Below are 22,139 nucleotides of genomic sequence, written 5' to 3' on the forward strand. Positions count from 1 at the left end.
GTGGATGCATTGGTTGTAATCTTCTAAAATTCTCTAGATTCTGGAACAATCCCAGCAGATTGGAAAACTGCAAATATAATGCTTCTATTCAAGAAAGGAGGGAGTCAGAAAGCAGAAAACTATAGGTCATTAGCCTAATCTCTGTCATTGGGAAAAGTCTGGAATCCATTATAAATGAAGTAGTAGCAGGACATTTAGAAAATCATAATGCAATAAGTCAGAGTCAACATTATTTTTTGAAAGAGAAATTGTGCATGAGAAATGTATTAAAATTCTTTGAGGATGTAACAATTCGGATGAATATGGGAAATCAATAGATGTAGTGCATTCACGTTTCTAAGAGACATTCAATAAGATTCCAATTAAATGTTCTACACAAGATAAGAGCTTATGGCTATGGGGAGTCATATATTAGATGATAGGCTAACAAACAGGAAACATAATTGGGATAATTTTCATATTGGCAAACTGTAACTAGTGGAGTGCCACAGGGATCAGTGCTGAGTAGAATAAATTGTACTGTAGCCAAATTTACTGACAATACAAAAATAGGTCAGTAAAAATGTTGTGAGGTTAATACGAAGAGTCTCCAAAGGGATATAAAGAGGTTTAGTGAGCGAGCAAAAAGTTGACAGATGGAGTATAATGTGAGAAAATGTGATGTTGTCTCCTTTAGCAGGAAGAATAGAAAAGTAGAACATTATTTAAACGAAAATGCAGAATGCTTTTCTTCTGGTCACCACATTTTAGGAAGGATATGAGGGTCCTTGAGAGAGTACAAGAATGATCCCTGGCATAGGGGATTTTAGTTACAAGGTTAGGTTGTTCTCCTTGGAGCAAAACGATTGAGGGGAGATTTAATAGAGGTGTACAAGATTCTGACATGATTGGATAAGATAGATAAGGCAAAACTATTCCCTTTAGCTAACAATACAAGGACCCAGGGATACAGAGTTAAGATTTTGGGTAAGGGATGCAGGAGAGTGTGAGCAAGAACTTTTTAATGCAGCAAATGGTAATGACCTGGAACACAAAAGTGGTGGAAAAAGAGGCGATCAATGATTTCAAAAGGAAATGAGCACTTGAAAAAAAAACTTTTAGGGTAATGGGGATAAAGTGAGGAAGTGGGACTGACTGGTTTGCTCATCATTGTGCTAGAATGGGCTTAATGGGCTGCATGGCCTCTTCCTGTGCCGTAAATGATTCTTTGACACCCCCCCCCCCCCCCCCCCGCCCCCCCACTACTCTTTAGTCTGTTTTTTAACCACTTTAAGTAGAATAGTTGCCCGGAAAGATCATTTTCTTCACTTGAAATTGAACTAAAGCATCACTCTGATAATAAAGGTGGCTATGAGGAAGAAATGTTATTGATTCTAAAGTATTCATGTTTGAGTCTCCAAAGACATGTTGTTAGGTTTGGTAAACATTATGTGAATGATAATACCTCAGTGACAAAGTCGCACCTCCAAGATCAGTTATAATATAACATGTTTTCTGTGCAAAGTCAACATCAAAATTACTTCACAAGGGAGAGGTACCCTTGAGAATCAGTCAACCAGGTAAACAAAATAAAGCATTTGAAGGCAACAAAGAAATTCACTCCATCGCAAGTTGCTTTTGCTAGGTGACAAATAAAAATGATAAGAAAAATCTCAAGTAACTGAGTGCAGAGTGAACTGAATATCTAAATAGTAAAGGCCTTGCCTTCATTTTCATAGCTTTGACTTTCTTCCTGCTATCTCTCAACCATTCCCTCCATACTGGCTCTCTGGCTGCTATCCATGGCCACCTATTCAACCTCAACATCACCCATGGCCTCACTACTCCCAATGTATCAATAACTAACAAGGCTATCTCCCATCACTTTCTTGTATCCTTCACTTACCCGTCCCTCAGCAATGAGGTTATGAGCAAAATTTGTAATGTACTTGGCATGGATAGCTATATGGGTGATGAGATGCAACAACAATTACAGTATTTTTCTGAATTGACAATTTGTTCTTCAAAGGATGTTAAGCAACTGAATAAATACCTTCCATTTTCAATTATTAATTTTTCGGTCACAACTATTCCCTATTTTTATTAATGACTTAGATAACACAATGGAAAGTTTGTCGGTGATACAGAAATGGATAGTATATTAAGTTAAGTGTGTGGAAGTGTGAGGAGAACCATAAAATAAAGAGACACTGTTAGACTAAGTGAGTGGATAAAAATGTGACAGATGGATTTCAACATAATTAAGTGTGAAGTCTTCCATTTGGTGCCAAGAAAGGATAAATCTGAGTATTTTTAAATGGTGCAAAGCCAGAAACAGTGTGAGGTCTAAAGAGATTTAGGAGTCCATTATAACAGATTACTAAAATGTATTGGTTAGGTACAAAAATAAATCAAAAAGACTATTGAAATGTCAGCTTTGTAACTACAGGGTCTAAATATAAAGGAATGTTTCCCTATAGCTACATAAAGTCCTATTTATGCCTCATTTGGATGCTTGAGGCAGAGTGGCCCCCCCTCAAGCTAAAAACTTCTGGCGACAGGCTAGCAACTTGTTCCAGGAAAAACCTCACTAGGGGAACAGATGAATGTGTGCCTTGTGCACTACTAGGTACAGGAAAAGAAACAAAACAAGCCATGTCTCATTTGAGGTATGTGTACAGTTCTGAGCACTATACTTCAGTAAGGCATTATTAACTTTGGAAGGAGTGCAGTGTGGATTCAACTGAATGTTACCATGGCTCCAAGGGTTAAATTATGAGAGACTGCATAAACCAGGTTTATATTCTCTGGGGCAAAGAATGATTTAAAGAATGATTTGATTAAGATTTTCAGGATTTTGAAGAGTTGTTTGGGCACAGAGAGACTTCTTCCACTGGTGGGGGAGTCTTAGACAGGGGAAATAATGTGAAATCAGAGCCAGGCCATTCAAGACAGAAATTGAGCAACACATCTTCCTGCAAAGGGTGATAGAAGCCTGGAACTTTTTCCCCTCAAAAAGTAGATCCCATCGCAATTGATCATTTTCATTCTGACTTCAGTAAATGTTTGCCAGCCAACAGAATTATAGGATATGAAGCCAAAGAGGGGAAGTTATGATGCTGATTTTTGAGTCCAATTTGAGTCCAAAGATGTACAGGTTAGGTGGATTGGTCATGCTAAATTGTCCGTTAGTGTCCCAAGATATGTAGATTAGGGGGATAGCAGGGTAAATATATGAGGTATGTATAATCTCACTGAATGGCATATCAGGCTTGAGAGGCTGAATCACCCACTTCGGTCTGCATGTGCCTAAATGTGTATCATTTACATTCATTTAACATTTGAATTTTTTAATTGGATCAATTGAGTGCAAATCTCCATTATTCCTGACAGCTAAATCATAGCAATTGCGCGTGTGATGTCATGTAACAATCAGTTGTCTATGGGCAGCCGATGAGAATATTAGTTCCAGAAAACAACACATGGCACTTTTCTTGACATGCTTGTGCAGAATTCTTTGGTTTGCTCCAGTAGTCCCAAATAATGATGCTCTGTAGCTGCCTTCTTATTGCTGTTTCTCATTCTCTGCCCAGCTCAATCTCCATTCTCAGGTTTTCTTTCCATTTGCATCATTCTTACAACCTGTCAATTTCTCAGCATTGAGCCTTTCATTCTTGCTATTTACCAAATCCTCTTTTGCGTCATACGTGCACTATTTCTTATTCTCATTCTTTGTCCATTCTCACTTCAGACTTTCATTACTTGCCATTATACTTCTTACTGTCTCTCATCTCTCTCTGCTCCTTATTCTCACTTTCTCTCGCTCTGCTCCCCATTCTGTTTCTATTTCTCACTATCCTTCATTCTCACTATTTCTGGTTCCCTCTCTCAGCCTCCCCCTCATTCTCCCAGTGCCTCTATTAAATCTAATTCTCACTATTTCTAGTTCTCTCACTCTGTTTCTCTCTCTGTCTCTCTCCCCCTCATGTTCCCAGTCCCTCTATGACGTCTATTTTTCATTATCTCTCTCACTCTGTCTCTCTCCCCCTCAACTCTCCCAGTCCCTCCCTGTATTCAATCTCTTATTATTTTGAGTTCTCTGTTTCTCACTCTCTGCACCTCTTTCACTCACTCTGTGTCTCTCTAGCCCCTTCCCCATGCTCCCAGTCCCTCTATGAAATCTATTTCTCACTGGCTCTCTTTCACCCACTCTCCCTCTTTCACTTTTTCTCTCTCTCTCCCTTCATGCTCCCAGTCCCTCGCTGTGATCTATTTCTAGTTCTCTCCCACTCTATTTCTGACTCTCTCTCTCTCTCTCCTAGTCCCTCTGTGGTCTATTTCTCACGATTTCTAGTTCTCTCTCTCCCCTCCCTCTCTGTACTCTATTTCTCACTCTCTGTTATTCACTCTCCCCCTCTCCCAGTCCCTTTGTGATCTATTTCTCACTATGTCTCTCTCTTATTCACTCTCACCCCTTCTCCCTCTCTTTGCTCTATTTCTTACTCTCTGTCACTCACTCCTCTCCCAGTCTCTCTCCGTGATCTATTTTTCACTATTTCTAGTTCTCTCCCACTCTGTTTCTGACTCTCTCCCTCTCTCTTTTTCCGTCTGTCATTCACACTCTCACCCTGTCCCAGTCTCTGTGTTCTATTTCTCTCTTTCACTCTTTGTCACTCTCTCCCAGTCTCTCTCTCTCACTCACTCTCCTCTCTCCCCCTCAATTTTTTCACACAGAGGGTGGTGAGTGTCTGGAACAAGTTGCCAGAGGTAGTAGTAGAGGCGGGTACAATTTTGTCTTTTAAATCTAGTTACATGGGTACGACGGGTATAGAGGGATATGGGCCAAATGCGGGCAATTGGGATTAGCTTAGGGGTTTAAAAAAAGGGTGGCATGGACAAGTTGGGCCGAAGGGCCTGTTTCCATGCTGTAAACCTCTATGACTTTCTCTCTCACTCACTCTCCCCTTTCCCAGCGTCTCTCTCCCACCCTCCCTCTCTCTGTGGGCTCTGGCCATGCCCCTCCCCCAGTCTCTCTCTGTGCTCTATTTCTCTCTCCCCCTCTCTGTGATTTATTTGTCATTCTATGTCTCTCTCTCACACTCACTCACTCTCCCTTTTCCCAGCCTCTACCTCTCTTTCTCTCACTCTCTCTGTGTTACTCTCTCATCCTCTCCCAGTCTCTCTCACTCACTCTCTCCTTTCCCAGCCTCTACCTCTCTCTCTGTGCCCTATTTCTCTTTCCTCCTCTCCCAATTTCTCTCTGTGATTTATTTGTCATTCTATGTCTTTCTGTGTGTCACTCTCTCACCCTCTCCCAATCTCTCTCACACTCTCCCAATCTCTCTCACACTCACTCACTCTCCCCTTTCCCAGCCCCCCCTCTTTCTCTCTGTGCCCCTCCCCCAGTCTCTCGCGATATGTACAGGGTGGGGGGGAGGCTGGGCCTCGGCCTCGCGAGTGTTGGAGTTTGGCTGAGAGTTTGTGGAAGATGGCGCCTGTTGTCACAGGGTGAGTGTCCGGTTGTACGGGTCGCGCTGCCCGGGGCTCCGCTGCTGAAGGCCGGGCTGCCGGCCAGCCTCGGGCGGGTTGCTGCGGCGGAGGCCGGGAGGCGGGCTCCGTGTGTGGCTGCGGCTGGCGGGCCGGGAGGGGCTGCTGACTGCGGCCCGCCGTCCTATTGTTTGCTGCCTGTGTTTTTGTGGCTCTGACTCCCCCCCCCGAGTATGAGCCGGGCCCGGGCTCCCCGGGAGCTGCCCGCTCGCTTCAGGCCGGCGGGGGGGAGCGCGGGGCGGCTGCGCTTCCACTTCCTCCCCCGCGCTATGCAGCCCGAGGCCAGCTCCTGCCCTGAGCCGAGCCCCCGGACAGTCAGTCCGGACCCCTGGCATGTTTGTTTGTTTCTTTTCGGGTGAACGGGACCCCGGGCCCGACAGCCGGCCTCACACTGCACCGTCTCCCGGCAGAAAGCAGCAGCCGGGAGGGGGAGAACCAACTTTGGGAGTTAAAGCACCGAGTTTCCAACACTTCACCCCCTCTCTGTCTTTCTTCCCCCCTTTGAATACTTGGTTTCTCACCATTGGTTACAGCGTTTCCTCTTTCTGGTGATTTGGGAGAGTTGTTTTGCTCCCCTCCTCATGTTCACACTATCCTACTTACAGTGAGTGGTTAAGCGATTTTTGAGTGTTAAAAAAGTTTTTGGGCTGTTTTCCCGTAATTTCCCTTCGGCTGAATGGTCGTCCCTGAGTCCTGTCACTACTTTACTGTACATCTCCCAGCAAACAGTCCCCTTGGTGAAAGGACGCAGCTGGTTGCGGATTACCCCAGCCGAGCGAATCAAAGCTACTCGCCTGGAGCGCAAACAAGCGTGCTTGTACGCATCAGGGTGTCTGCAGGGAATTGCTCCTGAAACTGTTGCGTCCTCTGGGATTTTTTTCTTTTCTTATTCCACTTAACGTCCTCCCTCCGTTAAAAAATACTGGTTAACGCAATACTTTTTTGCATTTTCCAGATATTGCAGTTAAGAAATTAGATGGTTCCGATTATCCTAAAAACAGTTGACATTGTAGTTTCTGAGTACAGTTACTGAAACTCAGTATGATGCTCAGTACTGTACTGCCAACCATATTAGACTTGTCAGATTAACGCTCTGATATAGCTTGTGTCTTAAAACTTGTTTTTTCCATTGTGTACGTGAGATATAGCGCACGGCAAAGTGCGCTATGTGTGACACGTGCGTATGTTTTGAAGCCTTTCTGCGTAATTTAAAATATCAATTCTTGGTGTCCGTCACTGGTGAGCCAGGATTTATTGCCCATTTCCAATTACCTTGAGAAGGTGGTTATTGAGTGAATTGTCAAGCCACTTCAAAGGACATAATGTGAGACTCCAGTCACATAGGGCAGATTGGTAAAGGTCAACAGGTTTCCTTCCCATCAGGACAAAATGAATTGGTAAGGATTTTCTGACAATCTTGACAGTTCCATAATGCCCATAACTTCCACTGAAAATATTTTTTTATTTCCAGATTTTCAAAACCGTATTCAAGTGATCAAACTGCCATGGTGGAATTTGAATTAATTCTCTGAATTATTCGTCCAGTAACTTAACCACTAAAATATGTAATAAAAAAGGTATTTAAACTGAATCAGCCTTGCACATCTCGGCATTATGATTAGTAGCCTGGTGTTCAGGGCAGTCTAAATGTAATGATATCTAGATTCAAATATTACGCAAAAATTAAATTTTGCTGCATTTTTCCTGTACTTTTAATTAAAAGAACAATACAGCACAGGAACAGGTCCTTCGGCCCTCCAAGCCCGTGCCGCTCCCTGGTCCAAACTAGACCATTCTTTTGTATCCCTCCATTCCCACTCCGTTCATATGGCTATCTAGATAAGTCTTAAACGTTCCCAGTGTGTCCGCCTCCACCACCTTGCCTGGCAGCGCATTCCAGGCCCCCACCACCCTCTGTGTAAAATATGTCCTTCTGATATCTGTGTTAAACCCCCCCCCCCCCCCCCCCCTCACCTTGAACCTATGACCCCTCGCGAACGTCACCACCGACCTGGGGAAAAGCTTCCCACCATTCACCCTATCTATGCCTTTCATAATTTAATACACCTCTATTAAGTCTCCCCATATCCTCCGTCTTTCCAGGGAGAACAACCCCAGTTTACCCAATCTCTCCTCATAACTAAGTCCCTCCATACCAGGCAACATCCTGGTAAAAATAGCCTTGTGTGTTGCATGGAGGACATTTTAATGCAGCAAAAGATTATCTTAAACCTGTCCATAGTGATTCAAATTTGATTCTCCATTGAGGTAGTCGATCTATATAAAAAAAATCTGAATTTAGTCTAATTTCAATATCATTGCTGGTTTAGTTATTCACATCATCTAAAGTGGCGGTCTTATTCTATGTTTGTTTGAGGAATAATTGATGACTAGGTCAGGACAAATAAATATGAGCGATTAGAAACGGTTCAAAGTGTTATGGGTACCTAAATTATTTTTTTTCCATGGGGTGAGAATCTCATTGGCATGACCAGCATTTGTTGCCCATCCCTATTGGCCCTTGAGAAGGTGAACTTTCCTGAACTATTGCAGTCTGTGGTGTAGGTAGACTCACATTGCTGTTAAGGAAGGAGTTCCAGAGTTTCAAGGTAGCAACAGTGAAGGAGCAGCAACATAGTTCCAAGTCAGGATGCTTTGTTACTTGGAGGGAAATTTGCAGATGGTACTGTTTCCCTGCATCTGTTGCCCTTGTCCTTCTAGGTATAGAGGTTATGGGTTTAGAAGGTACAGTCGAAGGGGCCTTGGTGAGTTGTTGCAGTGCACCATTTGCCGCTGTGTTCTGGTGGTGGAGGGAGTGAGTGTTTAAGTTAGTGAATGGGTGCCAATTCCCTGGATGACGTCAAGCTTCTTGAGTTGTTAGAATCCGGGCAAGTGGGAAGTATTCCATCACACTTGTAACTTGCACCTTGTTGATGGTGGTAGGTATTGGTGAATCAGCAAGTGAGTTCCAGAATTCTCTGTCTCTGCCCATGTAGCTGCAGTAGTTATCTGACTGGTCCAGTTAGGTTTCTGGTCATCGGTATTCTTAAGGTAATTCTGTCTTGTTGGAGATGGTCATTGCCTGGTACCTGAGTGGCGCATTGTTACTTACTGCTTAACAGTCCAAGCCTGAATGTTTTCTGGATCTTGCTGCTGCATAAGGACACAGACTGCTTTAGTATCTGATGAGTCTTGGAATCCTCTGTATGTAATCATCAGCAAACATCCCAACTTGTGAACCTATAGTCTAGGAAAGGTCATTGATAAAGCAGCTGAAGATGGATAGGTCTGGGATGGTACCTGAGGAGCTCCTGCAGTAATGTCCTGCGACTGAAATGATTGGCCTCAAACAACCACAACCATCTTCCTTTGTGCTAGGTCAAACTCCAACCAGTGGAGATTTTCCTTCCTAATTCCCATTGACCTCAGTTTTGCTAGGGCTCCTTGATGCCACACTTAGTCAAGTGGTGCGCTGGCAACAAATTAAAAATAATAAACCTATGTTAAAGGACAGGTATTGATGCAAGTGTACTGTCAAGAGACCTTCCAAACATGCACATGCCATCACTCAGTCTGCGTATTTATCCCATTTTCTAACCCCCTTAAACTTGAGGTCATCCTCCTCCATTCTGTCCTTGTCCTACTTGCACCAAGCACCAACACTTGCATGCTCACTGACCTACATTGGCCCCTAGTCAAGCAATGCTTCGGTATTAAAATTCTCATTGTTTTTAAATCCTTCCATGACCGCAACTTTCTCATCTCTGTAATTTCCTCTGGACCCATAGTTTCTTGAGATATCTACCATATCAACTATTTCTGGCCTCCTTCGCATCCCTGATTTTCAGTGCTGCACCATTGCTGGCCATACCTTTACCTGCCTGGACCCTAAACTTTGCAGTTCCCTCCCTAAATGGCTCTGCCTCTCGATCTTTCTTTCCTCCTTTTTAAGATGTTCTTTAAAACACACCTCTTTGACAAAGCTTTTAACTGTCTGCCCTTATGTGATTTGGTGTCAAATTGTCTTTTATGTTAGTCCTGCGAAGTGCCTTGGGATATTTTATAATATTAAAGGTGTTGCATAACCGGTTGTAGTACTGGGGTGAAAGGCCTTATCCACAAATACTAGAGGTGTCTCTGGTTTGACATCCACCAATGAATTGACTCATATACGTTAAAAAGTTTATTTATTAGTCACAAGTAGGCTTTATTAACATTAACACTGCAACAAAGTTACTGTGAAAATCCCCTAGGCGCCACGCTCCGGTGCCTGTTCGGGTACACTGAGGGAGAATTTAGCATGGTCAATGCACCTAATCAGCATGTGTTATGATGTTTCATTGTACATTTTGTTAGCATTGAGATTATGTTGGCTAGAAATTATTTTTTTCATGCCTGGTTTAGAGTTTAAGTTTGATTCATATAATAAGGTTTCAGAATCTGTGCTGCTATTGGTAGTTTTTGTTAGGATGTTGTTACAAGGATTGGTACTCCACTAAAAACTATTGTTGTTGTCAGGGCTGGAAGATCAAAGAAGATGGTGCATTTAATAGTAGAGAAATTGGGAAGTTTTGATGTTCAGTGGATTAATTTAAATTTGTGGATGTGTACTGCCTTAAACTTGTTGGGAAAGGAAGCATGATAAAAGGATATTTCAAATGTCCTTGTATTGGTATGTTATAATGAAGCGCATAGACTTTTTTAACTGCTGCGGAGTAATAGTCAAAAGGACTTTGAAAATGGCATGGAAAGAGAATTCTCTTTGCAATGCGATATTCCTTTTGTGCCTTAAATTGTGTTGCACGTAATTTATAATCATGAACTCGGCTGAGACCATAGTCCAACGTTGAAGGCAGGCTGCAATGTGTGGGAAGCTGTCTTTTTGGATGAGATGTTGAAGCAAGAGCCCTTCTTCCTTATGTGAAAGGTCCCATGAAGCACAATGAAAGGCAGGTTCATGTCTAAGTGATTGATCTAGGTATTTAAAATGGGGGGGGGGCTTGATCTTAAGCCATTTGGTTGTGAAATGGGGGGGGGGGGGGCTTGATCTTAAGCCATTTGGTTGTGAAATAAAGAAAGACTTACATAAAGGGGATTGGAAATCTGGAACTCTCTTCCCAGAAAGCTGGGGATGCTGGGTCACTTAAGTCTTCAAGATTGAAATCAATAGATTTTTGTTAGGCTGGATCTACATGGATTACGGAACAAAGGTTTGGAATAGGAGTTTAGGTGCAGGTTAGCTATAATTTAATGGACTGGCAGAACAGGCTTATGAGCTCCTGTTTCTATTGGTATGGAGGCCCCAATTCTGTTGAAACTCAGAATATTATGCAAATATGGCTCGTTCAAAAACTGGTTATCTGTATTCGGCTACAATTCATTGAATATTTGTAGGAAGTATATCCAGTTTTGCAAGACAGGTGCTTGAATGCCCAGAATTGTTTCAATGGCTTTGGCGTGATAGAACATTGCTTCTGGTAGAATTTAAGTTTTATTTACCAAACATTGAATTTGAGAGCTTCCTTATGTACTTCCACACTTGGCAATTTGCGCTGTCCCTTTGTAATGTACAGTAATGCAGAGTGGTAAGAGGATTCTGGAAACAAATGTGTTAATCGCCTATGGTGAAGTAGCACATGGTTTCCAGAAGCCTTATACCACTCTGCCATGAGATCCGCTCTTAGAGCTGGCTTCCTCAACTATCAAACTACTTGCCAAAAATAAATGAAACTCTCTTGCACGTCATGGTCCTAGTGGTGCGTATATAAATGAAGAATAAACAAGTTGCAGTGCTCTGTAGGGAGTGGTACATCTTCAGTTTTAATGACACTGCTAAACCACAACAGCAAAACTTCTCTCTCTCTCTCTCTCAATATGTCTCTTCAGTGCAAAGCTCAAACTGGCTTTGTTCTGTCACTTGAATACTTTAACTCATCATCAATGGCAGTTTTGACAAGTTTTAAAGGTACACAATTTAATCTGATGGCATAACTTTAACCTGCCAATCTTTATAGATTTGTTTAATCTACGTCCAGCACTCTTGAGCTCAGCAAGTGTTTTGTTCAAGAGGAGAAGGGCTTATCAGAAGCCAGGACTCGGAGTCTATTCCTCTATTTAAATTTTGAATTGACTTGATACAAATTTGGAAGGTGGGCAAAGAGACACAAAATCTGAGCCACATTGTGCTTTGGAGTGAAGGGAGATCTATCTTGCAATCAACCTAATTAATATCCCTTCAATAATTATCCAGACACCAATTAGCATTCACTTCATCAGTGACCTGACTTGGGAATTGGTTTTGCGGAGTTGCTGATTCTGATCGGTGAATGACTGAATTTAATATTGAAAGTAATAACTATTTCTGAGCAGAGATTGAACTTTGCATGTAAATCACTGCCCTCATAGCATCATACACTATACTTTCTTGGACTTGCTGTTAGTAGCACTCTCAATTAGTTGGAGAAAGAAAATCTAACAGGTAAGCTGAAAAACCGAATTTGTGTTATTTGATTCTTCTTGGGTGCTTGTATTATTTGATTTATTATTGTCACATGTATTAGTATTCAGTGAAAAGTATTGTTTCTTGCGTGCTATACAGATAAAGCATACTGTACATAGGGAAGGAAAGGACAGAGTGCAGAATGTACTGTTACGTTCATAGCTGGGGTGTAGAGAAAGATAATGCGGGTTAGGTCTATTCAAAAGTCTGATGGCAGGGAAGAAGCTGTTTTTGAGTTGTTTAGTACTTGTCTCAGACTTTTGTATCTTTTTCTCGACGGAAGAAGGTGGAAGAGAGTATGTCTGGGGTGCATAGGGTCCTTGATTATGCTGGCTGCTTTTGAGGCAGCAGGAAGTATAGACAGTGTCAGTGGATGGGAGGCTGGTTTGTGTGATGGACTGAGCTTTGTTCACAACCCTTGGTAGTTTCTTGCGGTCCTGGACAAAGCAGGAGCCATACCAAGCTGTGATACAACCAGAAAGAATGCTTTCTATGGCGCGTCTGTAGAAGTTGGTGAGAGTTGTAGCGGACATGCCAAATTTCCTTAGTCTCCTGAGAAAGTAGAGGTATTGGTGGGCTTTCTTAATTATAGCGTCCGCATGGAGGGACCAGGACAGGTTGTTGGTGATCTGGACACCTAAAAACCTGAAGCTCTCGACCATTTCTTCTTTGGCCCCAATGACGTGTGACATGAACCCAATTCTTGGGTTCATGTCACACTATCTGTAACCCCAACGACTTGCCTGGGCTTGCAAAATCTCACTAACTGTCCTGGTTGGAGACAATACACATCTCTTTAACCTGTGCTTAACCCTCTCTCCACTCACATTGTCTGCACCTTTAAGACTTGATTACCTGTAAAGACTCGCATTCCAACCATTATTTTGTAAATTGAGTTTGTGTCTTTATATGCCCTGTTTGTGAACAGAACTCCCGCTCACCTGATGAAGGAGCAGCGCTCCGAAAGCTTGTGGCTTGTGCTACTAAATAAACCTGTTGGACTTTAACCTGGTGTTGTGAGACTTCTTACTGTCCCAATGATGTAGATAGGGGCATGCCCCCCACAACGCTTCCTGAAGTCGATGACTATCTCTTTCATTTTGTTGATCTTGAGGAAGAGATTATTGTTGTTGCACCAGTTCACCAGATTCTTTATCTCTTTCCTGTACTATGTCTCGTCATTGTTTGAGATCTGACCCACAACGGTGTTGTCATCAGCAAACTTGACAATCGAGTTGGGGGGAATTTGGCCATAGTCAGAGGTGTATAAGGAGTATAGTAAGGGGCTGAGGACACAGCCTTGTGGGGCACCGGTGTTGAGGATGATCGTGGAGGTGGTGTTGTTGCCTAACCTTACTGACTGCGATTTGGGAGTTAGTAAATCTAGGATCCAGTTGCAGAGAGAGGAGCTGAGCCCCAGGCCATGAAGTTTGGAGATGAGTCTCGTAGGAATAATTGTGTTGTAGTCTATGAATAGGAGTCTGACATAGGTGTCTTTGTTATCTAGGTGTTCCAGGGTTGAGTGTAAGGCCAGGAGATAGCATCTGCAGTGGACCTGTTGCAACGATAGGTGAATTGTAATGGATCCAGGTAGTCTGAGAGGCAGAAATTGATTTGTGCCATGACTAACCTTTTGAAGCACTTCATAATGATTGATGTCAGAGCCACCGGACGATAGTCATTAAGGCACGTTGCCTGGCTTTTCTTTGGTACCTGCATGATAGTTATCATCTTGAAGCAGGTAGGGACCTCAGATTGGTATAAAGAGATTGAAGATAGCTATTAATACTCCCGCCAGCTGGTCCACGCAGGACTTGAGTGTTCGTCCGGGTCCCCCATCTGGGCCAGTTGCTTTCCGTGGGTTGACTTTTGGGAAGGCTGCTCTGACGTCGGCAATGGTGACCTTGAATACAGATTCGTCTGAGGCTTCCGGGATGGAGGGTGTGCTTTCACTGACCTCTTGCTCAAAACGAGCATAGAATGCATTGAGCTCATCGGTGAGGGGTGGATTGGAGCCGGCGATTTTACTTGCCTTCATCTTGAAGGAGCAGCCTGTTATACCTTGCAGAACTTGCCATAGTCGCCGGGAGTCCGTGTGGCTAGCCTGGGATTCTAGCTTGGTCCGGTACTGTCTTTTGGCATTTTTTGATGGACCTCCATAGATCATATCAGGCTTTCTTGTATAGGTCAGGTTGTATTTATCTGCTGACATGGTGTTTAATGGGTGAATATACCTGACATCCCCCCTCAGGGAAATACCAGAAACTTTGAGAGGAACTGTCACTGTGGTCAGCATGACCAATTGGAATAATTGTTTTCCAGACCAGCGGAAGAAAGAAAACCCAACCAATAACATGCAGCAACAATTGGGCATATCATGGCAAAGGGTATTCGATTGTGTCCTGGTAGGACAATAGGGCTAGATCTAGTGCATCACATTGAGTCAATATTCTGAAGCCAGAAACCGAAACAGAAAATGCTGGAAAATCTCAGCAAGTCTGACAGCATCTGTGGAGAGAAAATAGAACCAACGTTTTGAGTCAGGATGATCCTTCGTCAATCTGACTTAGCTCTATTCTCTCTCTACAGATGTTGTCAGACCTGCTGAGATTTTCCAGCGTTTTCTGCTTTTAACTCTGAATTCAGTTTGAAACTGCGAAAGGCTGCATTGATGTGTGCTGTCTGTTAAATTTAAGGCTGAATTCCAGCCTGGTGAAGTGGATTGCAAAGCTTCACATTGATGGTAGAGTTTAATTAAACAAGCACAAGAAATGCATTTATCATCTTGTGTGCAAGATATTTTCCACTAAAATTTGGTATATTCAACATAGGCGTGAGGTTGTCGGGATGTGGGGGTGGTAGAGAACAGAGCATCGTGTCCCAGGCGTTCTAGCGCAACCCTGTTTTTAACTTTGATTAATACCAAAGTTCATTGTTCAAGCTGGTCAAATTAATAAATATTAACAAACTACAATCATCAATTGAATCTGAGATGCCAGCTTGAGGACTGCGAAGTGAACTAGAGAAAATAGATTAGTTGCTAACAAAGGCAGATGAAAAAGCTTCATAAAACAGCTAATCATGAGATTGAAAGAGAAACACAGATTTGAGAAGACTTCATACTCCACTTGATCAGTTTATTGCAGAACAATAACGCAAAGAAATAACACAAATATATAGAAAAAGCAAAAAGTTGGAAGAAGCTTAGCTACCCTGCATAATGTAGCAGATCACACTCTGAATGCTGTGTCTCCTGAGGCAGAAGGGGTACTTACACTGGGGAGCTGATTGGAGTAACAGAGACAGGACTGAGTTAGGAGGGAGAAAATTTAATTTAAGTTTTAAAGGGATTTAATAAAGAGGTGCCCTCCTAGAATTGTACATTTATAATAAAAGTATTGCATCTACAAGCTCTGCTTGTTAACATTTTTATTATAAATGATTAAACTGCTTATAGAAGATTTCAGTCTGAAAGTACTCCTCCCTGTTGTTGAAGTTTCTGCAGTGCTGCCATTGGGAATATTAGGACTAAAAACAAGCATTGAATTATATCAGCATCCCGTGTGTAGATTATACTCTAGCTTCTAACCACATTTCACCTGAAGCATATTTGGATTTGATGCTCTTAAGTGCAACATTCCAAGACATTGACTAGTAAGACCGTAAGTGGTATGTGATATCAGTCACTGCTTCAAACTAAACTGAGACCAGGCAATGGAATGAAAGTTAAAACTAGGCAAATTTAGGACTGATATTGGAAAGTTCTTCACACACTGGTAAATACATGGACCATTTCTAAGTAGAGTCGTGGAGGCAGAAAGTTTGATTATTTAAAAATAGAACAGTGTGATGGAGAACTGTAGGACCCGGATGGAAAGGCTGCATTGCTTCCTTGTCAATGTCTCTTGTGACCTACCTGTAATCTGATTTAAGTACAAACTGAGTTGATGAGAATACTTTTTGTTCATATTGCCATTAACAGGTATGTACTTTGCACCTAAGCAGATCTATTGAAGGTGTACACTTTTCTACTATTAATTAACCACAAATGAAACAAACTTTATTAAATTAACGCCATATCTAGGATTGTTTTCTGCAATTTTCACCAGCATGGTTTAAATATCTCGATTGTTGGCATGTTTAAGACTTCTAATGGAAAGCTAGAATATTCTAACTTGATGGAAAGTTTTAAGTTAATGTGGAGATTTTTTCACATGCAAATTTAAATTTTTCTCTTCAGACTATTTGAATTATGTCATGATTAAAGCGCAGTCTGCGTTTGCTGATGTTTGTTTTTTATTTCTGTCTTCTATTTGTGGATATTTCCTGACCTTTGCTCACTCTGCAAGGTGAGGTCTTGCTGTGATCAGAGATGTGGCGTAAATCTTTTGTTGAATTCTAATATGTTTCACCACGTGCTTGGAATATGTAAACCTCTGTGTCCTATAATCTTAGTCTATGGGGTAAAATACCCTTTAGTCTACTAAAAATAATCTCTTGCTGAAAATATCTGTAGACCTAAACTAGATGTGTAACCCTGAATTGGGTTTATTGGTTGATGTTATGTATACTCCAGTGGGAAAGTTGTATAGTTTGTGTGCTTTCAACATCTTGATTGGCAGGCTTATGAACTAACAAACTTGCTTCAGACATATTTTTATACCTGGCATCATTAGTGTACATTTATTATAATGAAATGTTGGGAAGGCAGCAGTATAAGCCTTTCAGAAGAAAATTACCTTCAAATACTTGCACCATACAAGACAGGGAACTGAAATTTGGAAAATATTTTATGAAATACTGATATATAAAGAAACATGGTGTGTATTGGTGGTTCATTGATAGAATTCACACCTGCCATGCAGAAGGCCCGGGTTCAATTCCCAGCCAATGCAAAGCCCCTTCTTTTTTGGGTAGCGCGGTGGCACTGCTGCCCCACAGCGCCAGGGACCTAAGTTCAACTCTGGCCTTGGGTCACTGTCTGTGTGGAGCTTGCACTTTCTCCCCATATCTGCTCCGGTTTCCTCCGCGCGCTCCGGTTTCCTCCGCGCGCTCCGGTTTCCTCCCCGCGCTCCGGTTTCCTCCCCGCGCTCCGGTTTCCTCCCCGCGCTCCGGTTTCCTCCCCGCGCTCCGGTTTCCTCCCCGCGCTCCGGTTTCCTCCCCGCGCTCCGGTTTCCTCCCCGCGCTCCGGTTTCCTCCCCGCGCTCCGGTTTCCTCCCCGCGCTCCGGTTTCCTCCCCGCGCTCCGGTTTCCTCCCCGCGCTCCGGTTTCCTCCCCGCGCTCCGGTTTCCTCCCCGCGCTCCGGTTTCCTCCCCGCGCTCCGGTTTCCTCCCCGCGCTCCGGTTTCCTCCCCGCGCTCCGGTTTCCTCCCCGCGCTCCGGTTTCCTCCCCGCGCTCCGGTTTCCTCCCCGCGCTCCGGTTTCCTCCCCGCGCTCCGGTTTCCTCCCCGCGCTCCGGTTTCCTCCCCGCGCTCCGGTTTCCTCCCCGCGCTCCGGTTTCCTCCCCGCGCTCCGGTTTCCTCCCCGCGCTCCGGTTTCCTCCCCGCGCTCCGGTTTCCTCCCCGCGCTCCGGTTTCCTCCCCGCGCTCCGGTTTCCTCCCCGCGCTCCGGTTTCCTCCCCGCGCTCCGGTTTCCTCCCCGCGCTCCGGTTTCCTCCCCCAATCCAAACATGTTGACTGACCATGATAAATTGACCCTAGTGTCAGGAGGATTAGTAGGGTAAATATGTGGGGTTATGGGCTTGGGTAGGATGAGGTCGGTACAGACTTGATGTGCCGAATGCCCTCCTTCTATACTGTAGGGATTCTATGAATCTGTGATTACATGCAAGTATCAAATTGCCATCCTACAAACCTTTGATTTAGGACCATGGGATAGAATACATGGGGATGCAAATTGTGATGATGATCCAGAGCTATATTATTGACAAAACTGCTTTGTATCATATTTCAGATATGAAGCAATTTTGTATCAGCTTTCCATTACGGTATGCTAAAATGGATGGAATATAATAAAGTGAGGATGTGCGATTGTGTGGAGTGTTTTGGTGGAATTATTCCATGGAGCAATATGTTTCTCAAGCTACCTTGATCTGAAACAGCAATTTATTGTAACTGCCAAAAATATTAAAGGCAAAGGGAATAATAAAGTATGAAGCAAAATTCAAACAATGTCCAATGGTAAAAGTGAAATAGAAAATACTGTCAGCATCTGTTTAGGCTCATGTAAGCTCTTATTACTTAATTGAAAAAATTTAACATAGCAGAGGGATATTGGTATATCTTCCTTCTCCAACCACTGTTTTCTGTTAACCTACAGCTTGAGGAGTAAATATTTATTATCCTGTACTAGCTGTATCAGTTACTTTGATTTCAGTTGAATTTATAAGATATACTAAATGAAGTGGCTAGATTTTATCAGTAATGCATTAAACGCTTAATGCCCCAGTTATCAAGTTATTTTATTTGCTGTAATCTTGTTTAATTGGAGAAGTGTGTGTCTATTTAGCAGTCTACCTGGGCATAACCAACTTTGATGTTGAATGACACTCAACAAAGGGACAGTAAGAGCCTTCATCTATTTTTTTCCAGTTCATACAGATTTATTGAGGGGTTATTTATGATGGACTGGGACTTAATCCCATTTTGCGTTAAATTGGTTCCAATAGTATATTTAAAATTTTAAATTTTGTAATGGTTGTAAATTATGAAACATTTTTTCACTTTATAATTGTAAATCTGCATGAGACTGGAAGTAGACCATGTAGATTTGCCTTTACCTGTATTTTGAAATTGGTGGAGAAATATTCAGATAACCTTCTTTCCTGTTTTTGCCACCAAAGTAGATAACCTCACATTGATCCACATTATATTGTATTTGCCCACTGTCAGCCTGACCAAGTCACCCTGTAGCCTCTTATCATCCTCTTCACAGCACACACTGCCATGCAGCTTAGTCTGTAAATTTGGAGATATTGCATTCAATTCCTTCGTCCACATCATTAATGTATATTGTGAACCCTAACCCTAATGCTGTACCCCATTAGTCACTGCCTGCCACTCTGAAAAAGACCGGTTTATTCCCACTCTGCTTCCTGCCAACCAGTTCTCTAAGCATGTAAATACATTACCCCTAATACATGAGCTTTAATTTTGCTCACTAATCTCTTGTGTGGGACCTTGTCAAAAGCCTTTGAAAGTCCAGGTACAGAATATTCACTGGTTCACTCTTGTCCACTCTACTGGTCACATCCTCAAAAAATTCCAGAAGATTAGGGCGGCACGGTAGCACAGTGGTTAGCACTGCTGCTTCACAGCTCCAGGGTCCCGGGTTCGATTCCCGGCTCGGGTCACTGTCTGTGTGGAGTTTGCACATTCTCCTCGTGTCTGCGTGGGTTTCCTCCGGGTGCTCCGGTTTCCTCCCACAGTCCAAAGATGTGCGGGTTAGGTTGATTGGCCAGGTTAAAAATTGCCCCTTAGAGTCCTGGGATGTGTAGGTTAGAGGGATTAGTGGGTAAAATATGTGGGGGTAGGGCCTGGGTGGGATTGTGGTCGGTGCAGACTCGATGGGCCGAATGGCCTCCTTCTGCACTGTAGGGTTTCTATGATTTCTATGATTTGTCAAGCATGATTTCTCTTTAGTGAATCCATGCTGACTTGGACCAATCCTGTCATTGCTTTCAAAATGCTCGGTTGTTACATTCTTAATAATTGACTCCAACGTTTTCCCCACCACTGATGTCAGGCTGTGGACAGATTTCGCCTCTGTAGTCTGAAAAAAAGATAGAATTGCTTTCGAATCCATTCCGAGAAGATTCACTCGACTTGTTCCTGGGCTGAAGGGATTAGCTTATGGTGAAAGGTTGAACAGATTGGGCCCATCCTGGAATTTAGAACAATGGGAGATGATCTTATTCAAACACACATGATCCAAATGGGACTGCAGCTTAAGAATACAAGGTCGATGAGGACATTTTCTTTATCCCTCTGAGGGTTATTAGAGTGGAGGCTGAGTCCTCTTACAAATTGTTGACAGATAAGGATCTCTGTGGTTCTAAAGGTCATGCAGGAAAGTGGAATTCCGACCAGGACCGGATCAGCCATGATATTATGGAATAGTGCAGCAGGCTCAAGGAGGGGCCGAGTGACCTTCTATCCCTGCTCCTGACTCCGATGTACCTTTGTTGCTTCACAAACTTCCATCACCTTCTGTTTTCTCTTTTTTTTAGAGACAGGTTCCTCACCCTGTTCAATATTTCCTGATGGTTAAATGCTCTCAGCGGTGATGAATTGTTGTTGCACCTTCTCCAGTGGTTAACACTGGTGCCTCTCAGTGCCAGGAATCTGGGTTTGATTCCCGGCTTGGGTCACTCTGTGCGGAGTCTGCACGTTTTCCCTCTGTCTGCGTGGATTTCCTCTGGGTGCTCCAGTTTCCTCCAACAGTCTGAAAGGCGTGCTGGTTAGGTGCATTGGCCATGCTAAATTCTCCCTCCGTGTACCTGAACAGGTGCCGGAGTGTGGCGATTAGGGGATTTTCACAGTAACTTCGTTGTAAGCCTACTTGTGACATTAATATATAAACAAACAAAATAATGTGCTTGTCATTCATTACGCTTACCCACGGACTGAGCTTTTACAGTTGAAATGTCAAGGCAGTGTGGTGTCTTGGACAGGAGATCTTGGATCTGCTAGAAAAGGGCAGGCAACAGTATGACAGAGTTCTAGGTGAGCAGATCCACGGTTCCCTGAAGGTGGCAACTCAGGTAGACGAGGTGGTCAAGAAGGTGTATGACATGCTGGCCTTCAATGGTTAGGGTGTTGAGTATAGGAGTTAGAAAATCATGTTGCAGCTGTATAAGACTTTGGTTAGGCTGCGTTTGGAGTATTGTGTACAGTCCTGGTCGCCACACTACCAGAAGGATGTTGATACATTGGAAAGGGTGCAGAAGAAATTTACGAGGATGTTGCCTGGTTTGGAGGATATGCACTATGAAGAAAGGTTGAACAAACTTGGATTATTTTCATTGGAGTGTTAGAGGATGAGGGGGGGACCTGATAGAGGTTTAGAAGATTACGACAGGCTTGGATAGAGTGGATAGTCAGTCTTTTTCCCGGGGTTGAAGGGTCAATTACTTGGGGGCATAGGTGGAAAGTGAGAGGGGGGGAAAGTTCAAAAGAGATGTAAGGGGCAGGTTTTTCACAGAGGGTGGTGAAAGCCTGGAACATGCTGCTGGAGGAGGTGGTGGAAGCAGATTCTGTAACAAGGTTCAAGAGGCATCTAGATAGATACATGAGTAGGCAGGGAATATAGAGGGAGATGGGCCACAAAGAGGCAAGAAAATATTAGATTAGAGAGGCATCTGTGTTGGCTCAGACTTGGGCCGAAGGGCCTGTTCCTGTGCTGTACTGTTCATTCTCTTCAATTTGTCAGATGGAATAATCTTTGTTGAGGCATGCAGCAGACTGTAAACCAGGAAGTGTAAATTGTAATACTGTAATTTAATATAAAGTCAAGTACAGAAAACAAAATAGAGGAAAAGATGTGATTGAAAAAGATTAGGAGAGAGATGAGAGCAAAACATAACATTTTAAAGTTTTAATTTAAAAACAAAATCCAACAAAAACTAAAATATGAAAAAATGTGGCTCCATTCTTGTGAATCTTCAATACCAGGGAGGTTGTTTGGAAGTATGTCAATTTCATCACAGTTTTTAAGAAATAATTTGCACCTAAATATACCAGCCGTAACTTTATCTAGCATGCTTTGTGGGAACTAGTGACCAGGACACTGGGGAGGACTCGGTTCCCTTCTCTTACAACAAAAGTCTTGAGACCTTTTATGTCCACCTGAGAGGGCTAATGGAACCTTGGTTGGTGGTTTCCACCAACAGCGAAGCCCTCCCTGAGTACTGCTGTCAAGTGTCAAACTAATTTTCTTGTGCTCAAGTCTTTTGGAGTGGAATTTGAATCTATAACCTTCTGATCTAGAGCTGAGTGAGGAGGCAAAAAGGGAGGAGCTAGTAGAAAAATGAACCAATAAGTGCCTCCATAGCAGTGAAAGGAAGCAGGAGTGTTTGGGAGAAGGGTTGACATGGAGAAATTGACCTTTTCGTGCAC

The 22,139-nt window shown here is 43.1% G+C and overlaps 1 protein-coding gene across 3 annotated transcripts in view; it reads left to right on the forward strand.

The window, feature by feature from the left end:
* The first annotated feature begins 5,432 nt into the window (after positions 1-5,432).
* Positions 5,433-22,139, forward strand: part of rbpjb (recombination signal binding protein for immunoglobulin kappa J region b) — an 89,769-nt gene continuing 73,062 nt past the window's right edge. The window contains exons 1-2 of one of the 3 annotated variants that reach the window (XM_078215650.1): positions 5,442-5,487; positions 6,998-7,103. Coding sequence is in view for 1 of the 3 variants with exons in the window: in XM_078215642.1 (XP_078071768.1) it covers positions 5,468-5,487 (20 nt within the window). In the remaining 2 variants the exon portion in view is untranslated. Of the gene's footprint in view, positions 5,488-6,997; positions 7,104-22,139 lie in introns of all 3 variants that reach the window. The other 2 variants (XM_078215642.1, XM_078215661.1) reach the window with 2 other exon arrangements.

This window comes from Mustelus asterias, chromosome 1, assembly GCF_964213995.1.
Source record: "Mustelus asterias chromosome 1, sMusAst1.hap1.1, whole genome shotgun sequence".
NCBI lineage: Eukaryota > Metazoa > Chordata > Chondrichthyes > Carcharhiniformes > Triakidae > Mustelus > Mustelus asterias.